The sequence below is a fragment of the Diceros bicornis genome, chromosome 33 (assembly GCF_020826845.1).
Source record: "Diceros bicornis minor isolate mBicDic1 chromosome 33, mDicBic1.mat.cur, whole genome shotgun sequence".
NCBI classification, from domain to species: Eukaryota; Metazoa; Chordata; class Mammalia; order Perissodactyla; family Rhinocerotidae; genus Diceros; species Diceros bicornis.
In genome coordinates, this window is record NC_080772.1 from 25,378,143 (window position 1) to 25,405,421 (window position 27,279).

General features: G+C 37.5%; 1 protein-coding gene and 1 non-coding gene across 2 annotated transcripts; both read right to left on the bottom strand.

Annotated features, from left to right (window-relative positions):
• Window positions 1-6,914: 6,914 nt before the first annotated feature.
• ELOC (elongin C) lies at window positions 6,915-26,739 on the bottom strand. The gene is made up of 4 exons (XM_058528896.1): window positions 26,645-26,739; window positions 15,381-15,433; window positions 13,328-13,471; window positions 6,915-7,336 (listed from the first exon to the last, which is right to left on the bottom strand). The coding sequence occupies exons 2-4, from the start codon at window positions 15,382-15,384 to the stop codon at window positions 7,146-7,148; spliced, it is 339 nt and encodes a 112-aa protein (XP_058384879.1). The 5' UTR covers window positions 15,385-15,433; window positions 26,645-26,739; the 3' UTR covers window positions 6,915-7,145.
• Window positions 7,481-7,588, bottom strand: LOC131396683 (U6 spliceosomal RNA). The gene has a single exon (XR_009216614.1). It is a non-coding gene; the product is annotated as a U6 spliceosomal RNA (small nuclear RNA).
• Window positions 26,740-27,279: the final 540 nt, after the last annotated feature.

Here is a 27,279-nt window from a genome sequence, read left to right on the forward strand (position 1 = left end):
AAATTTTCTTACTTTAAACCATCCTTGCTTTCTTAGAATAAGCCTCAGCTGATTAGAGTGTAGTATTCTTTGACTACAGTCTAGAATTTATTTGCTAGTGTTTTATTTAGGATTGTTGCCTCTCTATGCCTGTGGAATAGGCATATAGAATCTTTTTTTTTTTTTTGAGGAGGGGGGATGTTCTCTCTGAGTTTGATATCAGGATTATACTAGCTTTGTATCGGCGACTTGGAAATTTGCCATCTTTTACTATATGCTACAACAGTTTGCTGTGGGAATCAGGTTCCTTGAAGATTAAAAAAAATAAAACACTTAACCATAAAAATAACCTAGCCTTATGCCTCTTTGGGAAATATATGAGATATATCTTGAGAACTACTTCACTTTCTTCCATCGTTATTCGTCTATTCAGATTTTGTCTTTGGTTTAATTTTCATAATTTTTTATTTTTTAATTTATTTACTTTTTCCCCCAAAGCCCCAGTAGATAGTTGTACGTCATAGCTGCACATCCTTCTAGTTGCTGTATGTGGGATGCAGCCTCAGCATGGCCGGAGAAGCGGTGCGTCGGTGCACACCCGGGATCCGAACCCGGGCCGCCGGCAGCAGAGCGCGTGCACTTAACCGCTAAGCCACGGGGCCGGCCCATAATTTTCATAATTTATATTTTCCTAGAAAAGCACTCAATCACAACTTAAAAATTTATTGGTATGATGTAAATAATAATTTCTTACAATTTGAAAACTTTTCTCTCTTTTGGGGTATAACATTTCTCATAAACATTGGGCATTTTCTCTTTTCATTTAATCTGTGCATTTTTGCTCTCATTTTCTCTTGATATGTCTCACAAGTTTGTCTATTCTTCTGAACTAGCTCTCATATTTATAAATGTCCACTAACTCGTATTTTCTAATTGTTTCTGCTATTTTTGTTAATTCTTTCACCCTACTTTCCTTGGCATTTTCTTCAAACTTGTTGAAGTTGATGCTTAGTTTGTTTCCTCATTCTCTCGTATATAATAAAGGCTACGAATCGGCTTAAGGCAGATAGCTGCTCCTCACAAAACGCTATCTCCTTTTTTTAGAGTAGTCTGTAATCATAACTATTTTTCCTTTGGCTAGTTATTTTGATGTTTAAAATTTTTAATGGGTACTTTTGAGTATATACCTAGGAGTGTAAATGCTGGGTCATATGGTAATTCTGTTTAACTTTTTGAAGAACCACCAAACTGTTTTCTACAGCAGCTGCACCATTTTATATTCCCACCAGCAATGTTGTGTTGTGATTTTTACACATCCTGTCCAATATTTGTTATTGTCTATTTTTTTGATTATAGCTATCCTAGTGGGTGTGAAGTACCTTATTATGGTTTTGATTAGCATTTCCCTAATGGCTCGAGTTGAGCAGATTATCATGTATTGTTGGTCATTTGTATGTCTTCTTTGGAGAAACGTTTATTCATAGACAACTGTTATTTTTCATGGGAGAACGCCAAGAATCTAGATCAGGAACCAAAGATCTAGAATCCAGCTTTCCTGCCTTCCCATTCAGTACTCTTCCATGCAAGTGGCAGACTGGATGATGTGCAGACATCTCCAGTTAGGCTTAGATGGAATCTTTTATTTCAACATTTACATAGGGATAGCTGAGACGTAAAACTTAAGGATCCAGTGGAACATGGTTGAGACACTACTTTTACACACCAATGAGTTTGATTCAACTCAATAAACATTTATTGGACACCTACCATGTGTAAAGCGCCATACTAGGCACGGGCAGAGATAACAAGATCAATACCCCTTCAAAAAATGAAACAATTCCCACCTTCGTTCCTGCTGTCTTACAATCTAGATATTAGAAGATATATATAAGGCAAAATTGCCACTAGAAAAAGCATGAAAACGGAGTTGCATTTAAGAACAAATCACACAACTTATAGTTTCATTCGTTTCACAAGGTTTTGGCCTTTTATGACTTTAGTATAGCCATTCCAAGTCAGTGTAACTTCATGGACTCAACTCTTTAGGAATAGGTTTTCATAAGAGTGTGCCTTCAGTATTTAAGAACGCTATTTTATCAGGTATATCCTATTATTGCCCAGAATAACAGGAAAGTTGTCTTTCAAGATGAAGTTGCAAAAAAACCCAAAATGCTGGAAGCACAATGCTTAAACCCTGTTTACTTTGAGCAAAGTAACAGGGATGATGTTTTGCATTATAAGACATCATTTTTTTTTTTTTTTGGTGGGGAAGATTCGCCCTGAGCTAACATCTGTGCCAGTCTTCCTCTATTTTGTATGTGGGATGCTGCCACAGCACAGCTGGATGAGCACAGGTGTGTAGGTCCACACCTGAGATCTGAACCCACGATCCCTGGGCCACCAAAAAGGAGCATGCGAACTTAACCACTATGCCACTGGGCTGGCCCCATAACACAGCGATTTGATTAAACTCATTTAAATTACAGCTTTGACGCAGCTGCTTTCTTAAATTTGGTTTTGTGACATGCCAAGCTACCTCAGCCAGGGTATTGACTACATGAAAAAGCTACTCTCATTCCTTTAATTATATACCTTCTTCCTGACCCAGCCTGGCCACTCACCTTTACTCAGTAGGTCTGGATCAAAAACATAATTATTGACTATTGCAAAACATTTAAAGAAAAGCGTCTCCCACCACTGAGGCTATTGAAAGGAACATTTATTATAAGCTCTAAAGTCAGTGCCAGAAACATGCTGAGCAACAAGAGCCCTAAGTGAAGGATCATCTGGATAGAAATGTTATATATTTTTAAAAGCATTTATTATTTTATAGGCACACCTCATTCATTAACTCCCTACGTCAATTCCACCATTCCAATATTCCGTATATTGTTTATTTCAATACTCTAACATGACTTCCTCTTCTGGATGTAATCGGTCATCTCTAGAATCGAAGCACATGGTTTGTTCTAATTTGAACTACAATTTGGATCTATAATCTCACTGCAAATTAGCTTGTGACTTTGGACTACCACAAGTTTTGTCTTCCATCCTCATTAAAACAAAAAATAACAAAAGAGAACTATTGGCTGATTCAAGTGGCGGCTGTAAGAAACTAAGGAAATATGCATTTTCCAAAAATAGTTGAATGAAATTATGGGGGGACAAAAATTGCCTTTGATGGTCTGAAGAAAATGTAGTTTTCCAATTCAAAATTATACTTGAGATGGATGCCGAGACTTCTTAAGTTTTCTAGAGCAGAAATGACACTACAATGACCCAAGAGTAAAATTTTTATTTGGTAAGTCTGCCTCAAAATTTAATATGCTTCTAGTTAAAATCCTACTGATGTATTAAAAAAAAATTGTAACAGTGGATCTGGGCCAGTTGGTATGCATAGGCAGAATTAATCACAGAATATTAATAGCAGAATACTTGCTATCAATTAACTATTTAGCATAATCAGGAAGGCCCTGATTAAAAAATTTTAGATAACTCTGATTGAATAAGAAGTCAAGAAATTTGAATTTTTCTTATCCTAAGCTGTCAGCTTATACATGCTTCTCCAAACAATGAAGAAATAGATCCTATCACAAATAAAGGTCTTAGCATATAAATATATATCTAGATAAATGTAACAAAACATTTTTATATTAAAAATGACTGTAAGCATCTAGTATTATAAAGAGGGAAAAAATTTTAACTTTGATGCACCTGTCTCCTATATGAGAGAAATAACATAAACACAAAACTTAAGAACGATGTGAAGATTAAAACCATAAGTTCTATCTCAAAGCAACTTTAAAATTTTCCCAATTTAAAAAACTTACGGAGGTGGGCCGGCCCTGTGGCTTAGCAGTTAAGTGCACGCGCTCCGCTGCTGGCGGCCCGGGTTCGGATCCCGGGCGCCTACCCACGCACCGCTTCTCTGGCCATGCTGAGGCCGCGTCTCACATACAGCAACTAGAAGGATGTGCAGCTGACATACAACTATCTACTGGGGCTTTGGGGGAGAAAAAAAAAACAACAAACTTACGGAGGGGACCAACTAGGGAATGTGGAGGAAGGAAACTGAATGTTCCACAAGGCATTAAAAAAAAAGTCTTGTTTTCAGGTAGAGATACATGAAGTAGATAAAGAAATTACATATGTAAATTACATATGTACCTAATTCAGGATAAGTTGCTAAATTAGAGCATGAATGAAAAATGAGTTTTGGGTTGACCTGGCCATTGCATATACTTGTAAGAAAACAGCACACAAATTTCCTTTTATATCAACAATTACTGATAACCAGAGCTAAAATTGGATTTTCTTTCTATAGTAGGTAATAGAAAATAACTACAAAGATTCCAAATCTATCTAGTTAATATATTTAGTATTGATGTGTAATATTTAATGCCTAATCAAAAGAAGCAAAAACTGAAATTTATAGACTATTAAGAGATGCAGCAAGAAAGCTATTTTCTCTCTCATTTAAAATTCTAATCTGATCATCTGTAACACTACAATTTTGAATTTAAGCAACATCCACAAACATAATCTTGCTTGTTCATCAAAAAAATAAATGTGATAAACATCACCCTATAGATGTGCAAGCCCATAATTTTCTAGATGTGAAATTAAGGCCCAGTAACTTGTTTAACATCACATGGATTAGGCATACAAAATCTCAGCACAAATAACGACTGGACTGCAATTACACCAGATTTATATATTGCAAATAAAACACTATATATAAAAAATCAATGGCATCTATTGATTTCCAGATCTTAAGTGTTTTACCAAACTTAGATATAATCAATCAGAAGCTCAGCTTACCACTGCGAAGTCAGGATACATCCAAGCTTTGTTAATTTGTATGAAATTTCTTCTACATAGACAGGAATTACTAGGGTTAAACACTCTTCTATCTTTAACAGCAATTTTATATTATTTCTCAGAATATCTGCACTATTTTGAAAGAACAATAATTGATAAACAAAGTAACTCACACTGACAACTCCATGCACTGCAAAATGTCTCTAAATGTATTTCACTTTTAAAACGAGCTGAATTTACCACGTATGGTAACCTGTATTTCTCAGTTATCAACAAGACTCTTCAAAAGTAAGGAGACTGTTATCTGCCAATAATAATTGCATGAAAGATATGCAATATAAAAAGCATATAATAATCTAGACAGTACAAAAATGAAATATTAACTGAAAAAAACAAAAGATTTTGTGCTAATATTTTCTGTGCAGAAAAAAAATATTAGGGAGACTTGCACATAATTTAAAAAGTAAACTAATTACCAAGTGTCAGAAACTGTTAAGGTTTCAATCCTTTTTAAAATAATCTCTTAAATTTAACCAAATAAAAATCTCTGCTGTTCAATCATAGGGCAAGATGTCCTGAAGCAAATAGTTTCATGACTACTCAGAAAAGAAGAAAATTAAGGCTAAAAAGATCAAACACTAAGTGTTCAGCAAACCTTTTAGTCAATAGAGCCTTTATTAACATGCAAGTATCATCTACCGCAAGATACACAGGTTTTCCTAATCTTTCAGTTCTATTTCAATATTTTAAACTTAAGGTTACTTCTGGATCTAACACATAAAGTAACCTACTAAAATTGGTCCAAGTTAAACCTTATTGTAGCTATCACCTTGACCTTTAAGATCATCATTTAGGTTTATAATTGGCATTATTTGTCATCAAATAGCAGAATATAATTCTTGTACTTGATAATCTTCTACACTAAAATATGTACCAGTATGTCTTAAGAAATTACTAAAATATATGCAATTAACATTTATATTTAACTGCTTTCAATAAGCTGGAAAGTAGACTGTTAGATCTTCTAAGAGGAAAAATTACTTGTATAGATCTTGATTATTTATGGTTTTTGCAGTTGCAAGAAAAACTAGTCCATATTAAACCAGTCTTAAAGAACTAAGCTGATGACTTAAGTTTATAGAAACTATAACGACAGCTTTGTTTTACTACTAAGAGAGAGAGAAAAATAAACTCAACTCCAGTGCTCCTTTTCTTATGCCTAAGCAGAGATGCTCTGTTATAGTTTTTCAATTTTTTTTGTCTGCTCAGTATAAAAGCTGAATGACCTCCTTATAAGGTTGATTTCAGTAGAAGACCCACATATTCTGAGTATCATATTTATTAGGACATACTTTAATTAATAGAAGATAATTCATATACTATATCAAAGTGCGTTATACCATTTGCACTGCATCTCTCCACATGTTTGTCATATTTTATAACATTTCAGTTGGTTGGACGAAGACTGGAATAGTTCAGAAAAATCTAGCTTTGAAGATAAGGATAAAGTTCATAGTGAGTCTTTTAAAACATATTTAAATCATAAGAAGTGTAATCACAACAAGGGACTATGTAAGAAGAATGAATATTGCAAAGGAACTTTATAGTCAATGAAAGTACAGTACTTTGGACTGGCCAAAATGCACAGTGCAGATGAAACCAAAGTCATGTAGTTTACTTGTTGATCATGTGGCTACAGTTCAAAAAGTCACTGCTCCAAAAGCTGTACCTATTAATCTTCCAAAACTGCTTTTAAATAAGTTCTTAAATTGTAGCAATAAACAAAAAGACAAGATACACTTAAACAATACTTGCAGTTTATCAAAAGACACATAAGAAATTTTAACTCATATCTTTGACAGTCATAAAAATCAATATTTTGCCTAAGTTATAAACGTTTATAATGCAATTATTTGCATAACTTTAGTAATGCTAACGATGGCTATAAGATCAGAATAGGTTTTTTTAAAAAAACACTAAAAACATAAAAATACATAGCCCCATTATTTACCTGTAGAACGTGTTCATGTATGCCTAAATTTCAGCATTTACTATGTCACCACTGCTCTTAATTTTAAAAATCACATCCAAAGGATAAGGCAAAACCACCTACGAATTGGCATATTTGTTTATTTTTCAATTTGTGAAAATGTCCTTAATTTGTTGATGTAGCAAACAAATTTCAACTCTGATTGCTATGCAAAAGAACAGAAGATAATCTGCTTTGCAATGACCTTTAAAGTTCAATCGCACACAGGCAACATGCTATATATGAAAAAATTACTAACTGAACTACAGGTATTAAATACTGAAAAAAGTTAACAGTTTATTATAATTTATTTTATTTAACAATCTAGGAAGTTCGCAGCCATCAGCAGTTCCAGTGCAATTTCAGGTGCAATTGGGAATTCAGGAATCTCCGTGGAGCTGTTAGTGTAGCGAACCTTGTAGGTAAAATACATGCATACTTTTGATAGCACATGTGAAGGGATCTCTCTAAAATTGACTTCATTAGTTTCGTTCTCGGCAAACTGACCTGTAAAAGAAAAGGAGTTCGTTATAGGCTGAACTTGTCCCTCCAAAATTCATATGCTGAAGTCAATCCCCAGTACTTCAGAATATGACTGTATTTGGAGATAAGGTCTTTTTTTTTTTCTTCCCCCTGCTTAGGAAGCATTTAAAAAATATGGACTGCTTCACAAATCTGCATGTCATCCTTGTGAAGGGGCCATGCTAATCTTCTCTGCAATCATTCTGCTTTTAGTACATGTGCTGCCAAAGTGAGCATAGAGACAGGGTCTTTAAAGAGATAACTGAGGCAAAACGGGGTTATTAGGGTGTACCCTAATCCAATATGACTGGTATCCTTATAAGAATGAGAGATTATTAGGTCACAGACACATACAGAGGGAAGACCATGTGAAGACAGAGGGAGAAGACAACCACCTACAAGGCAAGCAGAGGCCTCAGAAGAAGCCAACCCTGCCAACACCTTGATCTTGAGTTTCTACCCTCCAGAATTGAGAGAAAATAAATTTCTGTTGTTTAAGTCACCCAGTCTATGGTACTTTTGTTATGGCAGCCATAGCAAACTATTACAATGTGAAAAGAATAACCCAACTAGCATCAAACAAAATATCTAACTCTGACTTCTGAGTATGAACATAAAAAAATCTTTATTAAGATAGCATCTGAACATGAAATCAACAATCCAAAGAGGCTTATACACCCCTATCTTCATTGCAGCATTATTCACTATAGCCAAGACGTGGGAGCAACCCAAGTGTCCCTCGACTGATGATTGGATAAAGATGTGATATATATATACAATGGAATACTACTCAGCCATAAAAAAAAGACAAAATCATCCCCTTTGCAACAACATGGATGGACCTGGAGGGTATTATGTTAAGCGAAATAAGCTAGAGACAGAAAGACAAACACTGCATGATTTCACTCATATGTGGAAGATAAACCAACACACAGACAGAGACAACCGTTTGGTGCTTACCAGGGGCAAGGGGGTGGGGGGGGCACAAGGGGTGAAGGGAGGCATTTATATGGTTATGGAGAAATAATAATGTACAACTAAAATTTCACAATGTTATAAATAACTAAGACATCAATAAAAAAAAAGATAGCATCTGAGATTCATTAACACTGAATTTTAAAATTCTAATTCTCTCCCAGAAGTTTGGACCCTTAAGTAGCTTTTCCTAAGAATCCTGGTGGCATGATTACTGAAGGGTGAGTAGGACATAAAAAAAGCCAATTTTTTTTTTTTTTTTTTTTTTTGCTGAGGAAGATTTGCCCTGACCTAACATCTGTTGCCAATCTTCCTCTATTTTGTATGTGAGCCACCATCATGGCATGGCCACTGATAGACAAGTGGTGTAGGTCCACGCCCAGGAACTGAACCCAGGCTGTTGAAGTGGAATGCACTAAACTTAACCACTAGGCCACGGGGCTGGTCCTAAAAGCCAAATCTTTTAGAAGATTCAGTCTAGGCAATCAAGTCTTCATGGATCATCAGGAGCCCTGTGCTATACTGAATTGCCATGTAAAAATAAATAGGTGAAATACTATTTTAAAAAAGAATCTTTTCAAGAAAGTAAATCCATTGTTTCCCCCTTTAGTTTTTAGAAATATCATGTTAATGAGATCTGCTCATAAGCTACTTCCCTTTGTTTAATAACATTTCATAAATTGTTTCTAGTGATCTCTCAAACTTTCTTTAGCTATATAAAGTCCATATCATTTAGCCTCTTCTATAGGGATAAAGTATTTTCTTAGCAGTCTAGCACTAGCAGCAGTGTGTACTGAATATAAAAGCAGAAAACTATACTTTCTGAGAATGTAGCAGTTTAAAAGTTTTCTAATAATTGCCTATTGCTTGGGGGTGGGGTGGGGAGAAAGGAGAGCAGGATTCAGCAAATAATTCACAGCAACAAGGTAAATTTTGGTTTGCCAATAACTAAAACTCACCTTCTTGAATATATGTATCCGATATTACCAATAGGCACTTATTAAGCGTTTGATACTAGACAAACATTAGTGTTTTTTTGTTTTGAGGTGAAATTCATATAACATAAAATTAACCATTTAAAAATGTACAATTCAGTGTACATTCACAATGTTGTGCAACCACCCCCTCTGTCTAGTCCCAAAACATTATCATCACCCTAAAATAAAACCCTGTACCCTTTAAGCAATTTATTCCCCATTTCTCCACCCCCAACCTCTGGCAAACACCAGTCTACTTTCTGTCTCTATGGATTTGTGTATTCTGGATATTTCATACAAATGGAACCATTCAACATGTGACCTTTTCGTTTCTGGCTTTTCACTTAGCATAACGTTTTGAAGGTGCAAGCAGATGCACGTTGTAGCATACATCAGTACTTCATCCCTTTCTATGCAAACCTTAGTTTTGGGCTGAAAGTTTGATGCTTCAAAGATAAAACTCTTATTTTTAAATTAAAGGAGATCAAGCTTACAAAAAGCAAAAATCCTTTAATCTTAATTTTTAATTAAAATTTTGTTGGCATCCCTGACTTTTTTTCCTCAAGTACCTCCTAGCTCTGTCTAATAAAGTCTAAAAGCAATTCAACCCAGGAGAATGAGTACTGCTAGCACCCAGACTGGGGTCCCTAACTACCATTTTCCACTAAAAGAAAACAAAGCTCTTTGGAAAAATGGCTGTTTTCAAGACTGCGGAATAATGTACAAAATGAGCCTGAGAAATCTTGTTATTACAGAAAGTAGTATAGCTATGCCAGCCCTGGTTGCCTAGTGGTTAAGATTCGGTGCTCTCACCGCTGTGGTCTGAGTTTGTTTCCAGGTCAGGGAACCACACCGCCCACCTGTCAGTTGTTATACTGTGGCGGCTGCATGTTGCTGTGATGCTGAAAGCTATGCTGCCATTGTTACAAACACCAGCAGGGTCACCCAGGGTGGACAGGTTTCAGTGGAGCTTTTAGACTAAGAAAGACTGGAAAGAAGGACCTGGCCAATCACCTCTGAAAAAAGTGGCCATGAAAACTCTATGAATAGCAGCAGAGCATAGTCTAATACAAGGCAGGAAGGTGAGAGGATGGTGCAAAGGACCAGGCAGGCAGGGTTCTGCTCTGCTGTACACAGGGGCACTAGGAGTCGGAATTGACTCGACGGCACTAACAACAACAAAGTATAGCCATCCAAGACTAATGTAGCCATATCAAAAGGACACAGCAGCCAACCTGATGTGGCTCCTTCTGGCATAACAATGGAGCAAATAGAGCAATTTGAGCATCGGTAAGAATGACTGCACCGGATTGAAAAACATCAAATATAAAAAGTCATCAGTTAATAATGATACGCAAAAAAACAGACAAAAACAAAACACTATTTACTACACTCTTTATTATTGGAGGATGCTGTCATTACTCTGAAAAATTATATGTAAGGGGAAAAAAAGCAAGCATTTATCTTTTCTTTCCTGTACAGACTGTATTTCAGGGTAACCAAATACTTCTTCTTTATAGGAGAATTTTAACCAATAAATGCAGAAGAAATTACAGAATTAGAAAAGTCACTGTTTTGTAATTCTAAATGAAGTAAATCTCAGTAATAACAACAATGAATGGTAAAACCATTATATAAAAGTCTGACTGGGGAATTGTTCATGGACGAATCAGCTTGATAACCCTAGAACCCACTAATCAATCTTGACATTGCTAAAAGATATGATACAATAGGAATACAAAATACCACCTATAAAGTATTCTTGCCTAGAAAAATGAACTGGATTCTAATCAAGCTCTAGAGTTCTAATTATGAGTTTACAAGATGAAACATTAAGTCTAATCCGGATGTGAACACTGTACAAATAAACTTGTTTCTCCGTAAAATTGATGATCTGAAAAAAAGGGAGCATGGTGGGGGGACAAGAGACTGTCATAGATTTTTTTTTTTTTTTTTGTGAGGAGATCAGCCCTGTGCTAACATCTGCCAATCCTCCTCTTTTTTTGCAGAGGAAGACTGGCCCTGGGCTAACATCCATGCCCATCTTCCTCCACTTTATATGGGATGCCGCCACAGCATGGCTTGCCAAGCAGTGCGTCGGTGCGCACCCAGGATCCGAACCGGTGAACCCCAAGCCGCTGCAGTGGAGCACGAGCACTTAATGGCTTGCGCCACCAGGCCGGGCCCCAAGGACTGTCACAGATTTTGCAAGTGAAATGACTCAATGTCAGGAATATGCTTGAAATACTCTTAAAAAAAAGTGAAGATAATAGATGAAACAATATTGGCAAAATGTTGATAACTATTGAAGATGGTTGAAGGGTACATGGAGGTGACTATACTATTCTCTCTACTCCTGTGTATGTTTTAAAACATCTGTAGTAAAAAATATAGAAAAGGAATTGCAAGGGACCCCAAATAGCCGAAACCATTTTGAAAAAGAAAAAGTTGGAGGCCTCTCACTTCCCCATTTCAAAACTTACTACAAAGCTACAGTAATCAAAATAGTGTGGTACTGGCATAAAGATAAATATATAGATCAATGGAAGACAACTGCGAGTCCAGAAATAAACCCACACATCTACAGCCAACTAATTTTGAACAAGGGTGCAAAGACCTCACAATGGGGTGAGGAACAGTCTCTTCAACACATGTACTGGGATGCCCACATGCAAAAGAATGAAGTTGAATCATTACCTCACACCATATACAAAAATTAACTTAAAATCAAAGACCGAAATGTAAGAGCTAAAACCATAGAACTCAAAGGGGTAAATCATTTATAACATTGGATTTGGCAATGGATTTTTAGAGAGGACTCCAAAAACCACGAACAACAAAAAGGAAAATAAATTGGACTTCATTAAAATAAAAAGCTCTTGTGCATCAAAAGAAACTATCAAGAAAAAGACAACCTATAGAATGGGAGAAAATATTTGCAAATCATATATCTGATAAGGGTCTAGTGTCTAGAATTTATAAAGAGCTCTTACAACTCAACAAAAAAAAACAACCCAATTAAAAAATGGGCAATGGACTTGAACAGACATTTCTCCCAAAAAGATATACAAATGGTCAGCAAGCACACAAAGAGATGACCAACATCATTGATCATTAGGGAAATGCTAATCAAAACCACAGGAGAGGGGCCAGCCCGGTGGCGTAGCAGTTAAGTGTGCACTCCACTGCGGCGGCCCGGGGTTCAGATCCCAGGCGTGCACCGATGCACTGCTTGGCAAGCCATGCTGTGGCGGCGTCCCATATAAAGTGGAGGAAGACGGGCACGGATGTTAGCCCAGGGCCAGTCTTCCTCAGCAAAAAGAGGAGGATTGACAGATGTTAGCTCAGAGCTAATCTTCCTCACACAAAAACAAAACAAAACAAAAACAAAAAACCCCACAAGGAGATACCACCTGACACCTACTAGGAGAAAATAAAAAAAAATGAAAAATAACAAGTGTCAGTGAGGACGTGGAGAAATTGGAACCCTCATACATTGCTGATAAGAATGTAAAATGGTTCAGCCACTGTGCAAACAGTTCAGCTTTTCTTCCAAAAGTTAAACCTAGAATTACCTTATGCTCCAGCAATTTCTATCCTTAAGAAAACGTTTTTCTTTGAGGTAGAAAAAAATTACCTCAAAGAAGAAAAAAAAAAAAAGAAAATATTAAGAATAGATATTAGGGAGGCAGTAACTTCTACTGATAAACTTTATATGTAACTAGGAGCACAAATCACCAGAGTCCTTCTGTGGTTAAGAAGCTGACCATGGAAACCAACATAGGGAAATGATCCTTCCTATTACAAAATAATCAATTTGGTCTTATTGAAACAGGGGAAAATAACTGAAAACAGGAAATAGCAGAAACCAGTTTTTTTCCTATGCAAAATAATCATGCAATGATGTTAGAACAGTTAGTGTCTCTTTCTCTAACATTATGAGTCACTTAATTCAACTTAGAAACACATTCATCAAATATTAAAAGTGAAGCTATACTAAGAGAAATTAAAGAAATGTACCTACCTGGGCCACTCAACATGGCTTTTATTGTTCCTGATGTTAGTGCATGTTCTCTTTTTACAATAAATTCATGGCCATCAGATGATATCAATTTGACATACATGGCATCAGGGCCTTCACAGCCACCGTAGGTTTTCTCCTCTCCATCTAAAGTAAAGTAGGTAGTAAAATGACTTTTGAATCACAAAACTTATTAAAAACAAACAGGTTTACCAAGATTAATATTTGAGGAAGTCAGACTAGAAGCATTTCTGGAGGGTAATGGCCACCACCATTTTAAAGTTTTTAACTCCTTGTTTTATTATTCTCTACATTTTCCAATGTCAGAATAAACTCTACATTTGAGGATGTTACTTTAGATGAAAATTTACCAGTATTTTTCAAGGAAGTATTAACAATTTTTTTGTGACCACAGGAGCACATTCAAATTTGAAGACAAAGAAAAAATATTCAAATAGTAAAACTTTAATCCTATCACCTGAAATACTCTTTTTAAAAATAAGACGTATAGTGTGTTTATGAATGAATGTTTATATGCCATGTGAGCTCAACTTCCTCTGATAAACCCCAAACTCTAAAAGTTAGGGCTTCCTTTATTCAGCATTTTACTCTTGATCCATAAAAATACTGATCAAAACATTTTATTGCCCAGTTTAAATTACTGCACGATTGAAGTAATGAATATAAACAAATATCAGTCTTTAAAAATTCAGAGTAGAAGTGAGAAGTTAGAGTGTGTAGATGTTACTCTGCTACCAGCTGGCCCCACTGCCACTATGGTGGCTTCAGCCACAGCTGCTAGCTCAACATAACTTCTTTGTGGGGTATATATTTTTGTATATCCCTTTAAGATCCTTTCTCATATATAACTTTTACAATTTTGTCCTGATAGAATTTTAATTTTTCTGATTACCAACATCTGAGGAAGACGGTATCTTAAGGCTTATTCTAAAAATTGAGGAAGCTCTAGACAGGAGAAGTACACAGGACGAAGCTGAAGTACTCTTCAGCCACAAATATTCTTTTACTCATTCATTTGTTGATAGTTAATTTAGAAATCCCTAAAATTATGGTTAATAAATATCAAAATCACTTATGTATTACTATTGCCAAAAATGTTTAATCTGAATCTAATCAGGAGGAAACACTCAGACAAATCTAAATTTAAAAATGTCATGAAAGACCTGACTTGTCACTACCCCAAAAATAGGGAACTGTTTAAAGGAGACTAAAAAGACAAATTAATGCAACAAGTGATCCTTGATTGGATCCTGAATTTTTTTTTTCCTGTATGAGAATGATAGTTCTTCCCATCCAAAATTTTATTTGCTCCTTCCTTAACATAACTCTTATCAGAAGTCACAATAAATACAGGTTTCATTTTTTACCCCAGTTTTATTGAAATATAATTGACATACATCACTGTGTAAGTTCAAGGTGTACAGCATAACGGTTTGACTTACATATATTGTGAAATGATTACTACAATTTTAGTTAGCATCTACCATCTCATATAGATATAATAAAAAGAGAAAGCAAAAAAAAGAAAAACTATTTTCTTGGGATGAGAACTCTCAGGATTTACTACTCTCTCAAGAACTTTCATACATATCATACAGTGATGTTAATTATAGTCATCACGCTGTACACTATTTCCTCAGTATTTATTTATCTTCTAACTGGAAGTTTGCAGCTTTTGACCAGCTTTCTCCAATTTCCCCTCCCCCTGGATCCTGGATTTAAAATAACAAATCTGCTGTAAAGAAAACTATTGAAACAACTGGGAAATTTTCAACATAAACTGAATTAGGAGATGCATGCTGAAATATTTAGCTGTGAAGTGCTATATGTACAACTAAATCTTAAACAGTACAGAAAAAGTTACAGACCTGCCTGTAGGGAATATATAGTAAACATAAGCTGTTGATCTAAACAACTAATTACAGTCTACTCTGACCATTTTCTTACTTGCCTTCACTGACGTCAAAGGCTTATCTTTGAGAAGAAAAACCAGCTTCTATTAGCTGGAATATAAAATTACTTTTATATAACTTACCCATTATGTTCTTATGAAATTCTACTTCACTCCCACAGGAACTTAGGAGTTTCCTGAAAATATAACAATGCTATATTAAGATTAATGCTGGAATAGACATATTTTCACCCATTGTTATTTAATATGACCCTGGTGTTACAAGTTTAAGGACTCTTCTCTCTGCTATGCAAGTGTTTCCCAGCCAGCAAAATATGAAACAGTACCAAGTTTCTGAACATCTGAGAAAAGATGACCACCTCCAGGACAATAAAGTCTAAATACAAATTTGTTGTTTTTTTTTTTCCTTTAAGGTAACTACTCTGATGACAGTTTAAAAATACAGATGCTGTTCCTTAGGACCTGAACTGAACTTAAAGGAGATCCTTGGCCTTAATCATCTTGCATACTGTATCTACTAAATACTGGTAGACACTAAAACAAATATTTGCTGAATGAATGACAACATGATAAATCCAAAGAAATGAAGTAGCTTTCATGAGAATGAAAAAGATAAGGCTTGCTCTCTTCTTATGTTATTGTGCACACCTACAGAACATTTTACTGTTCCATCCTTCTGCTTATAGGCTACCAAAGTTCTGAAATTTAACAATAAAGTGGTAAATAATCTATAATTTTTTGAGAGATCTTACATTTTACAAAATAAGATGACTGCTAAAGGAAAAGGGCTAATGTTTTCAGTAATTTCTATTTTAACAGCATTTCTTCCAAGAGGATTTTATTTATACCAGTTATTATTTTTTATGTCATTATCAGGAAAACACCATATCCTAATTATCCTGTTCTTTAAGAAATTCCTGACCAATATTTTAATTCTAGCCTTTAGGGAAGGGTCAAGAAAATGAACCACAACATTTTAAAGCAAGAAAGGAGTTTGGAGATAACCTGTGTAATCCCACACCTTAAGAAATGATAACATCACTGACATATAGAGAGGCTGAATGATTTGTTCCAGGTAGCACAGTGGAAGCAGAAATCGAATCTATCTGTTAGTCTAGAACACTTGCTAAGCATGGATGGAAATACTATTTAAAGTATTATTTCTAATGTGTTTAAAAGAGCAGGGGTGATACAACATTATTACCAAAAATTTGAGGGCCTAATAAGTGGTAAATGCACTATATATCTTATATACATTATCTTATTTTAAAACAACACTTCCACAAGGGCATTATTATTCCCATTTTAGAGCTGAGGAAACATTAAGAGGCTGCTACTTGCTCAAGGCTTCTACTGCTTAAGTGGCAGCATGAGGATTTAACCCTAGGGAGGTTTCCTTTAGAGCCCATATTCCCTTCCACCATTCCATACTGCCATGGAAAGAAATTCTGGCTCCTGTGAAAACTTCTTTTCCACTACTGCTGAGAGCTGCTGATATAAATCCTTAGATAGTTGTCTAAAATTTAAAAACAGCATTATGTCATTTTATGATAATAATAGTAGGCAATTAAAAAATTAACCAGTCATTACTATTTTCTTCCATTCATACTGTTTCGTAATTATTCTTCTAAAAAACAAAAAAGGAAAAAATGCTAGAAAAGCTAGAAGAAGAATTCCAAGTGCCAACTTTTCTATCTGGAGAATATCCAGAGCAAAACATCTAGGATGTTTACTTAACTAGCAGTAGCTAAGCAACCATGCAAAGTCACATCTCAGAAGCTCTCGGGTAGCAACAGTTTCTCTACTGACTTCTTAATATAGTAAATCAGTTCTACCATTTATATAACAATGGTTAAAGGGGGGAGGTAGGGCAGGTAGAGAGACTCCCCATCACTAACAAAGAAGGTGTTAAATCAACATTAACAGTTAAGACTAAATCCTAATTTCTAGGTAGAAGTTAAACATATTTGAAATACGATTAAATTTGGACTTAACCCAGAAATTACCTAGAGAAATTTAAGTTTGGGTGACAAAAGTCTCAGTGTGAATATCTGAACATCTATTCCATAACTGAGCTGTGTTCTAGAAACATGAATTAGGTAGGGAAAAGCAAGGTCCCTTAGGTTGAGGGGCAGTGGGTTGAGAATAGTTCTAGGCAGAAAACACATCAACAAAGGCCTGAGATGTTACTATGCTTTTAGAGTGTTATATATGAACATTACTTTTTTACAGTTTTTTATTTTTTGGTAACAAATAGAAATTCTAGGTGAGCCTAGGGCCTACACTGACATCAGGTTTGAATCTAGTATAATTGAACACTGAAAAGATCTTTGAAAAGCTCATCCTTTTGCTTATTTGAAATGTTACCTTTAGCATATAACTGTATCATTACATGGATTTCTAGACTATGTTCTGTTCCATCAATCTGTTTATACCTGACCAATAACCCCACTGTTTTAATTATGATAGTGTGATAAACATGTTATGCTAAATGGTTGGGCAAGTCCCCATTTTGTTATTACATATTTCTTGTTAGGTCTACTTTTAAGTACTTCATAGTTTCTATTATGAATGAGATCTGTTTTCCAATTATTCTTTCTGAAAAGTTATTGCTCCTGTTTCAAAGAAAAGCTTTTAAATTTGGTAAGTTGCTCTTATATCCCATCACCTTCGCAGAACTCTCTTAGTTCTAATGGTTTTTCACTTCATTTGCTTGGATTACCTAAGTAGATGATAGCAATAGCCGCAAATCTACTCTTTGTATCTTTTTGTTTTTCCACATTGGCTATCTACCTGGAAAACATAAGGTTAGATGTCTAACTGACACCCCTCACAAAAATACACTACAGATTAAAGGACCAAATGTAAAGAAAAACACTGAACTCTGGAAAAACAGCAGAAGAAAAAAACACAAATAGCTTATAGACCTGTATAAAAATGCGCGATCCCAACAGTAATCAGGAAAACACAAACTAAAACATTAAAACTTGCTAAGAATTAAGTGTTGGAGGGGAGGGGAAATGGGTGATAGTGACAGTAAATAAATGGTACATCAGTTTTGCAAGGCAGCTTCAGAATCATCACAAGGTTGGCAATTCTCCTCCTTGGTATCTACTTTAGAGAAACACTAGCATTGTGTGCAAAGGCAAGCAGAAGGATATTCACTATAATATGTGTACAAATGAACAACTGAAAACACCCTAAAAAGTTCACCAATTAGGGAATGAGCTAAATAAAAATAGCATATCTATACTTATGAAATATTATGGGGCAGTGAAAAGGAATAAGTTAAATCTATATATGTAACAACATGGAAATACCACCAAGATAAATAAATAAATTAATTAATTAACAGTTTATTTTTTTGTATGTGAGGAAGATCAGCCCTGTGCTAACATCTGCCAATCCTCCTCTTTTTTTGCTAAGGAAGACTGCCCGTGCCCATCTTCCTCTACTTTATATGGGACACCGCCACAGCATGGCTTGCCAAGCGGTGCATTGGTGCGCGCCCGGGATCCGAACCGGCGAACCCCAGGCTGCCGCAGTGGAGCGCCTGCACTTAACCGCTTGTGCCACCGGGCCGGCCCCAACTGTTAATTTTTAAAAAGGTTAGAATGATAGGTACAGTTTGATGCCATCTATGTAAAATAAATGGCTTCTTGCCTATTAATCTCATGTTTTCTGCAAATAAATAAAATACATAAAAATACATGTTCAAAAGTATAAATAACTAGAAAACTGATTTAGGGCCAGCCCCGTGGCTTAGCGGTTAAGTGCGTGCGCTCCCCTGCTGGCGGTCCGGGTTCGGATCCCGGGCGCGCACCGATGCACCGCTTCTCCGGACATGCTGAGGCCGTGTCCCACATACAGCAACTAGAAGGATGTGCAGCTATGACATACAACTATTTACTGGGGCTTTGGGGGGAAAAAAATAAATAAATAAAATCTTTAAAAACAAAAAAAGAAACCTGATTTAAAACTGATTTTTAAAAAGAAACTAATAAATGTGTAGAACTAATAAATGTGTAGAACCAAGCAGCTCATGAAGTGAACATGGTCTGTCAGCCTGATGATTAGTTCTTAACTATATGTAAGAATATAATTAATTTGGAAAGCAAAACAAAATTACATTAACCAAAAATTATCTAATTTTCAGGCCTATTTGAAGAGGCAAGAAGAGAGGCTTTGGCCATGTAATACAAATTGACAAAGTTAGGACGCAATTCCAACCTGTAATAAGACATCAAAATATCCTGCCTAGAATGTGCTTATAGTGTCACTGAATTTATGTCTCTTAGGACGAGTTACAATTCTCACTCTGGCCTATTCAATTTGTAACAATGCTCCTATATTTAACTCTTGCAGAGGCAGTCTTAATCCTTCTAGCAAACAGTACCCCTTCCTCATTTCTTCCTCCACTGTGGAATTTACAGTTTTCTTCACTATTAGATACTAGTGCTTCACAGCTGCCTTCTAAGTGTCTTTTTAGATATATTTTGTCTCCCTAACTAGCTGTAAGTTTCCACAAGGCAGGGAGGTTTTCACTATGACCCACATATCCAGCCACAATGGTAATTATGTGGTAACGTTAACAAAGTGAAGCTTCAGACAGTAATGTATCTGCCAGACATAGTATTATCCCGACCTTTCTAACAGAATAACGTTATTCAGTGGCACAGTGCTTCTGACCAAAATTGATTCTTTTCACGTTCTTCCTTGATGTTGGATTTAATAAACTTAGAACTTTTAGACAACCACAATGAAAACTGTTCTTTTAGGAAACATCTATTTAAGATGATTGAAATGCTTCGGGTTATAGTGAGTGGAGGGAATGACTAGGGAAGGAGATGGTATTCTATTTTTCACAACAGAATTTACTCAATATGAATTCTAATTCTTAAAGCATTTTTTATTTTATTTTTATTTTTTTAATAATTTTATTTATTTATTTTTTCCCCCAAAGCCCCAGTAGATAGTTGTATGTCATGGTTGCACATCCTTCTAGTTGCTGTATGTGGGACGCGGCCTCAGCATGGCCGGAGAAGCGGTGCTTCAGTGCGCGCCCGGGATCCGAACCCAGGCCGCCAGCAGTAGAGCGCGCGCACCTAACCGCTAAGCCACGGGGCCGGCCCAAAGCAATTTTTATTTTAAAGACTTGCAGGACACAGCCACCTTTTATGAATTATGATAACCAACACATCAGTTGCACAATTTTGCACCATATAGTGTTAATTATAAATGCAAGTGTATGAAACATGTATTCCTGTATACGATTTCTGGAATTTCAAGGTTCTGGAATTTCAAGGTTCCAGGGACTAACACACTTTTAGTTATCTGAAAATTTTAAGTATTTGATAATGTCTTCAAATCTCCTAGGGTTAAAACTTGCTCCCAAACATCCCTGAGCTTCAGAACAAGTTTTGTTCTCAGTGGCAGCCTATAGGAGGTCAAAGAGGGAAGTTCTTTACTTTTACCAAGAGTCTATTAGATCATTTAAAGTAAAAGCTGACCTCAATTTTCAATCTGTTTCTGATGGCTAACAATTAGTAACAGCCCAACTGTTGTCCCAAATGGTCAAGTTTTTACCACTACAATAAATATTCATGTAATAATACCTAGTAAATCAACTGTATTATAAAAATATCTTGGGGCTGTCCCGGTGGCGTAGTGGTTAAGTTTGGCGCACTCCGCTTCAGTGGCCCGGGGTTTGTGGGTTTGGATCCTGGGTGCAGATCTACACCACTCATCATGCTGCGCTGCGGTGGCAACCCACATACAAAATAGGGGAAGACTGGCACAGATGTTAGCTCAGGGCCACTCTTCCTCAAGCTAAAAAGCAGGATTGGCAACAGGTGTTAGCTCAAGGCTGCCCTCCCTCACCAAAAAAAAAAAAAAAAAAAAAAAAAAAAAATCAATCTCATTAGCAGAACCTTGGCTTCTAGTAACTTGCCTTCACAAATGCCAGTTCTATAATTTGCTTGTCATGAATTGTAGGGCTTTAGGAACTCTGATTCGATGAAATCGCTCTGATATTTGAGAACTCTATTTTAGACTGGCCACAAATAATCAATCAGAAATATTACAGAAGGTGGTGTGGACCACAACAGACAACCATCACAGTGATGTTAGGTGGTCCCCGGGCACACTGTGAATGATGGTTCTAGGTTACTTATGTTTTGGTAGGTTATAGCTGTTTCATATCCAATTACAAGTGGCAAAGATGATAAACATGACTTTCCTAAATCCTTAAATTGGAAAAGAAAAGTAAATGAATCAAAGTGTACAGCTAGAAAGGAAAATCTCTTCAAGAAATTAAGCTAGGGCCGGCCCCGTGGCTTAGCGGTTAAGTGCGTGCGCTCCGATGCTGGCAGCCCGGGGTTTGGATCCCAGGCGCGCACCGACGCACTGCTTCTCCCGCCATGCTGAGGCCATGTCCCACATACAGCAACTAGAAGAATGTGCAACTATGACATACAACTATCTACTGGGGCTTTGGGGGAAAAATAAATAAATAAAATGAAAAAAATGAAAAAAGAAATTAAGCTAGATGAACTGGATATCTATATGGAAAACAAGAGCCTCACTGCTATCTCACATCATATACAAAAATCAATTTGAGACAGTTCATAGAGTTGAAAGGTAAAATAATAAAGCCATTAGAAGAAAACACAGTCTATGTTCATGACATCAGTTCATTTCTGTTAATTTCTTAAAGAAGATACAGAAAGAACAAGTCATAAAAGAAAAAAATTGATAAATTGGATTCCATCAAAATAAAAAACTTCTGCTCATCAAAAAACAACATGGGGCCAGCCCCCATGGCCTAGTAGTTAAGTTTGGTGCATTCCACTTTGGCGGCCTGGGTTTGGTTCCCAGGCACTGACCTACACTACTTGTCTGTCAGTGGCCATGCTGTGGTGGCAGCTCACAGACCAAAAAAAAAAAGAGGAAGACTGGCAGCAGATGTTAGCTCAGGGAGAATCTTCCCCTGGGGGGAAAAAAAATTAAGAAAATGAAAAGGAAAGCCACAGACAGAGAAAATATTCTCAACACAAATCTGACAAAGGATTTGTATCCAGAGTAAATAAAAAACTCCCAGAAATCAATAATAAAAAAACAAACCACTCAATTAAAAACTGGGCAAAAGACCTAATCAGACACTTTATAGATTCAAAAGTGCTAAAATTAAAAAGCTCAACACTAAGTGTTGGAGAGGATATAGAGCAAATGAATTCTCATATATTGCTGACGGGAATGTAAAATGGTACAATCATTTTGGAAAACTGTTTGCCAGTTTCTTAAAAAAGTTAAGCATGCCTCTATCTTATGACCCAGCAATTCCATTCCGAGGTATTTATCCAAGAAATAATTTGTCCACAAGAAATCTTTTACAAAAATGCTCACAGAAGCTTTATTCATAAATAAATGGGAAACTACTCAGATGATACAGAAGTGGTGATACAGTCATACAAAGGAATTCTATGCACAACAAAAGGGACGATCTGCTGATACTTCAGACATGGATGAATACCAAAAATATTATACTGCGTGGAAAAAGTCAAACAAAAAAGTACATACTTTATTATTCTATTTACATAAAATTCTAGGATAGGCAAAACAAACTTATGGTGATAGATCAGTGGTTGCTTCTGGTGGAGGAGTGATTAGGAAGGAGCATGAGGCAACTTTCTAGAGTGATAAAAATGTTGAGTCTTGATAACCACTTGTGAAAACTAAATGGTACACTCAGCATTTCATGGTATGTTAATCATACCTCAGTTAAAAAAAATAAGGCTAGAGTAAGACTTTTTCAAAAATTTACTGATGGTTTTTCTTAAATTTAGGTATCTTTCACTCAAAAGATATCATCAATCCTGAATGGTTTTCTGCCTGATTAACGTTTGAAGATACTTATGCCGATAATAAAATTAACTCAAATTCTCTGGATATGCAGATGCTAACAGAAGGGCAGTAGGAGTTTGGTAGTCCCAAAGAAAGTAAATTTGAGACTAGGAATCTGTTAAGTGAACAGCCATAAAAAGAAAGTAGCTTTTGATCTGGGACTCAACAGATGGAGGTCTTTTCACCAGGCCGAACTGGAAGGAGAGGGCTATCCAGGCAAAGTAAAGAACATTAGCCCTGTGTGTGTGGGGGGGTGGTATACAAAGTAACTCAGCGTCCTTGGAAGTCCACATCTGAATTTCTACTCTCCGCATTTCCATCTTGAGACTCAGATAGGTTAAGTGATAAGACTTCTGTTTCTTCATCTCCCAAATGAGGAAATTTGGCTCAACTGTGTCTAAAAGTCCCTTCAGCTCTAATATTTCATGATTGAACCCATCTGAAATTCATACTCCCTCTAGGACAAATGCCTTTAACTCCCAATCTCCCATCAGTATTATGCAGTCACTCCCTGACACAGCACAGAACTTAAGGGCTCCAGAGCATGGTGTGTTCCCACCAAGGGTCTGCCTCACCCCTGTAAACTACCTCGTCTCCCTCATAGACAGTGATCTTCAAATTCCTTTGTTCTGGCTTAAAAAATATGAGCAAATACTCTCACTATATAGTATGTATCTAATTATAGATTCTATGTATCATAAAGTAATTAAAAAGAACCTTCAGAACAATAGGCTAAATATAAATATATAAAACAAGTTCTGACCATGCTTCATCCCACCATTAAGCGTTCATCAGGACTGGCACCACCTACATCTCATAGTCCTTATACCCTTAACTCCTACCCTCTCCTCTGATGTAGCCTCCCACCCAAAGCCCAATCCCCGCCAAATCCAATTCTCTGCCTAGCTCGGGCCTCAACCAAAGTGCTGAATGTGGCTGGAGAAAAGACACAACCATTTGATTGGTCTCAACTTTAAATTTATGACCACACACTTTAAATAGGCACTTGGCATTATAGTGATCTTCCTAGTACACTGGCTTTCCTACTCTGAAAAATTTATACAGCTTCTCCTCAACTTCCAACACCCTTCTCCTCTCTGCCTTCACAACTTCACTTATTTCATCAAGAAAACAGACACAAATCACTTCAATTGCCTTGTCTTTCCACTTTCATCCTACCTGCATCTTCATACCATTTACTCTGTCCTCCCTCCTGTTTCAAACTGAGGAAAAACCATCCTTCCTATCCAAGGCCAACCTTTCCACTTCAGCACAGCTATCCATGAACTTTGTCCTGCCATTATTCCCATCAAGACACGGAAACGCTGTAACATCATCACTACCATCCACTTCTCCTTAACCCACTCTGATCAGACTTTTGGCCCACTAGCCCACTCAAACGGACCCCTTTTCAACCACTTTACTTGGTCACGTGGTCAATTTTTGATCCTCATCTTACTCTTAGCAGAGTTTTACAGCTGACTACTCCCTCTTTCCCAAAACATTTTCTTCCCTTAGTATTACAGATGCTACACCCTCCTGGCGTTTCTGCTTCCATCACTGCTCCTCTTCTGACCAGAGTGCTCCCATCTGTCCTCTTCTCCATTAACACTCTCTACTTGATGTCCTCCAGTCCAGAGATTTAAATATCACCCATAAAATATCACCTATCTCCTTAGCCCAACTGCTCGCCTGAGCAACAGTCATGGATATCCAACTTGCCTACTGCACCTACTCTGAGCTGTATAATAGTTTCAAACTGAGTATGTCCTATACAGAACCCCTGTGTATTCCTCATAAACCAGTACACCCCTCCAGTCTTCCTTATTTCAGTAAATGGCACTACTGTTCATCCAGATGCTCAGACAAAACAGTTGATTCCTCAAAAAAAATTTTTTTGTCGTAAGGGTGAAGGCAGGACCCTTTGGCTCCATCCTCAAATTACATTCCAAATAAGACCACTTCTCACTAACTTTCAAGTCTACATCTCTAGTTCAAGCTACCATATCTCAACTGGACTATTACAAGCTTCCATGGGAGCTGGTTTCTCCACTTTCCTCCAACTTGGTCTGTTCGTCACCCAGCAACTAGTCATCAAAAGCATAAGTCAGATGTCACTCCCCTGCACAAAATCCTCTAATGGCTTCTCATTACAGACAGAAAAAGGACTATAAAGTTCCATCTTATTTAGTCCTTGCTAACCCTGATCTCATCTCCCATCACTCTTCCTTCACTATGCTCCAACCACACAGGTCGTCTTAGTTTAATATTCATTCTTCCCTTAAGGTCTTTGTATTCGCAGTTACTGCTATCTTAAAAGCTCTCCCCTCAGATATTCCTTATCATTTAGGTCTCTAGGCAAAAACATTAACTCATCAGCTGTTGTAATTATATTACAGAATTACTTAACTCATCAGCTGTTGTAATTATATTACAGAATTACCATAAGGTAATGAAACTGACATTCTCCATTTGGAATAAATTTATACATATATTTCGGAACGGTAGATAGTTATCAGATAAACTTCATACTTAAGAAAAAAATGGATAGCTATTTAAAAATTAAATATGAACTCAAAAATCATTACTGGCAATAAACACTTAATAAATATCCACGATGACAGAGACCATGGCTGTTTCCTTACTATGGCATCTCCCGAATGAATGAAATCCACCATGAACTGTGAGGTTTCAACATCATGAACGATATAATAATTATAACGAAAATGAGATCAGAGAGTTATTTTAGTCCACTTAGAAAAGGAAACAACTGTCTGGGGATCGAAAAGCAAATTTGGCAATTTGAAAATGAGATTTTAAAACTCCAAAGGATTTCGGTTGTTTTCTACACTGAAGACGACGCAGAGTAGAAATGCTAACCCTAATGACACGGACTCCACACTTACATGTCACTAACGAAGTTTTAGTTCCATAAGACAACCTCAACGGCCACTGTGCCTGACACTAGATACCTCCTTTCAGACAAGACTGGAAGACAGATGCACAACAGCCCCAAACCACCAAGTCGAGAAGAGATCGCCCATGAAGCTGCCCAGAAGGTAAACTTCTCGCGGTCCTACAGATGGAAAGAGCGAGGGCCCTCTCCTGTGCCTAGGGACTGACTCAAAGAAAAGGACGAATCAGAGTGCACAGGAGGAAAGCAAAAAGGAAAAGCCACAAGGCTGCCATGCTCCGAACTCCACCCTCCCTGCGCTCAGCCCAAAGAAGGCCCGGTCTCGCCGGCCGCCGCCCCTCCTTCCACCCTTTTCCAAGCCCAACGAGCAGCGCCAGGAGAGGTCCCGCCGCCCTCTTCTCCCCTCCCCCAAACCAGGAGCTGAGGAGGCCCGGGGAGATGAAGAGCTTCCGTTCCTTCCCCGCCCAAATGGGAAGGGGTGGGAAGTGGGAGTGCGAGCGCGCCCAGTGCGGGCCTCCCTCGTCCTCCACGCGGACCCAGAGCTCCGTCCCCACCCCAGCCCGAGACTCACTCGTCAGCCCCACGGCCACCGCAGCCACCGCACCGGGTCCCCGCGCACCGCCACAGCCCTATTCCAGGGCCGCCCCCCCACCCCAGCTGCCTGCCGCCGTGGCTTCCGGGGCAGTTGGAGGAATCACTTCCGCCGGGTCACAGACGCTTTTTACCGCACGCGGGAGATTAGTACCTGATGAGGAGGGGACTCCCCGAATCGGCCGCCCGCTTTCGTCTACAGGAAGTGTGCAACGCCTCCCCCTCCCTCCTCTCACAGCACCGCAGGCCAGCCTGGGAGGGCAGCGGTCACTGGCAAATCTCGACCAATCCGATTCTGGGTCTTCTGGTTCCCAGCATGCAGCACCGACTCTCATCCGATTTCCGAAGGGACAGCGCCTTCAAAGAAGGGCTCGGGCGTCCGAGGCAGCACTGCATCCTGGGATTTGTAGTTTCTCCGGCGTACTGTGGGTGTTTGGCCGAGGCAGCACTGCATCCTGGGACTTGTAGTCTCACGCTGGGTGTTAGGATTTTGGTAACTTTAGAGGTTGTCCCCGCCTCTCGTGTGAGGGTGCGCCGGGCGGTCGGAGAGACTATCCGCAGAGGAAAGATTGAAAAATTGAAAAGTGGGAGTGGGGATTCTCTGCAGACAGCATC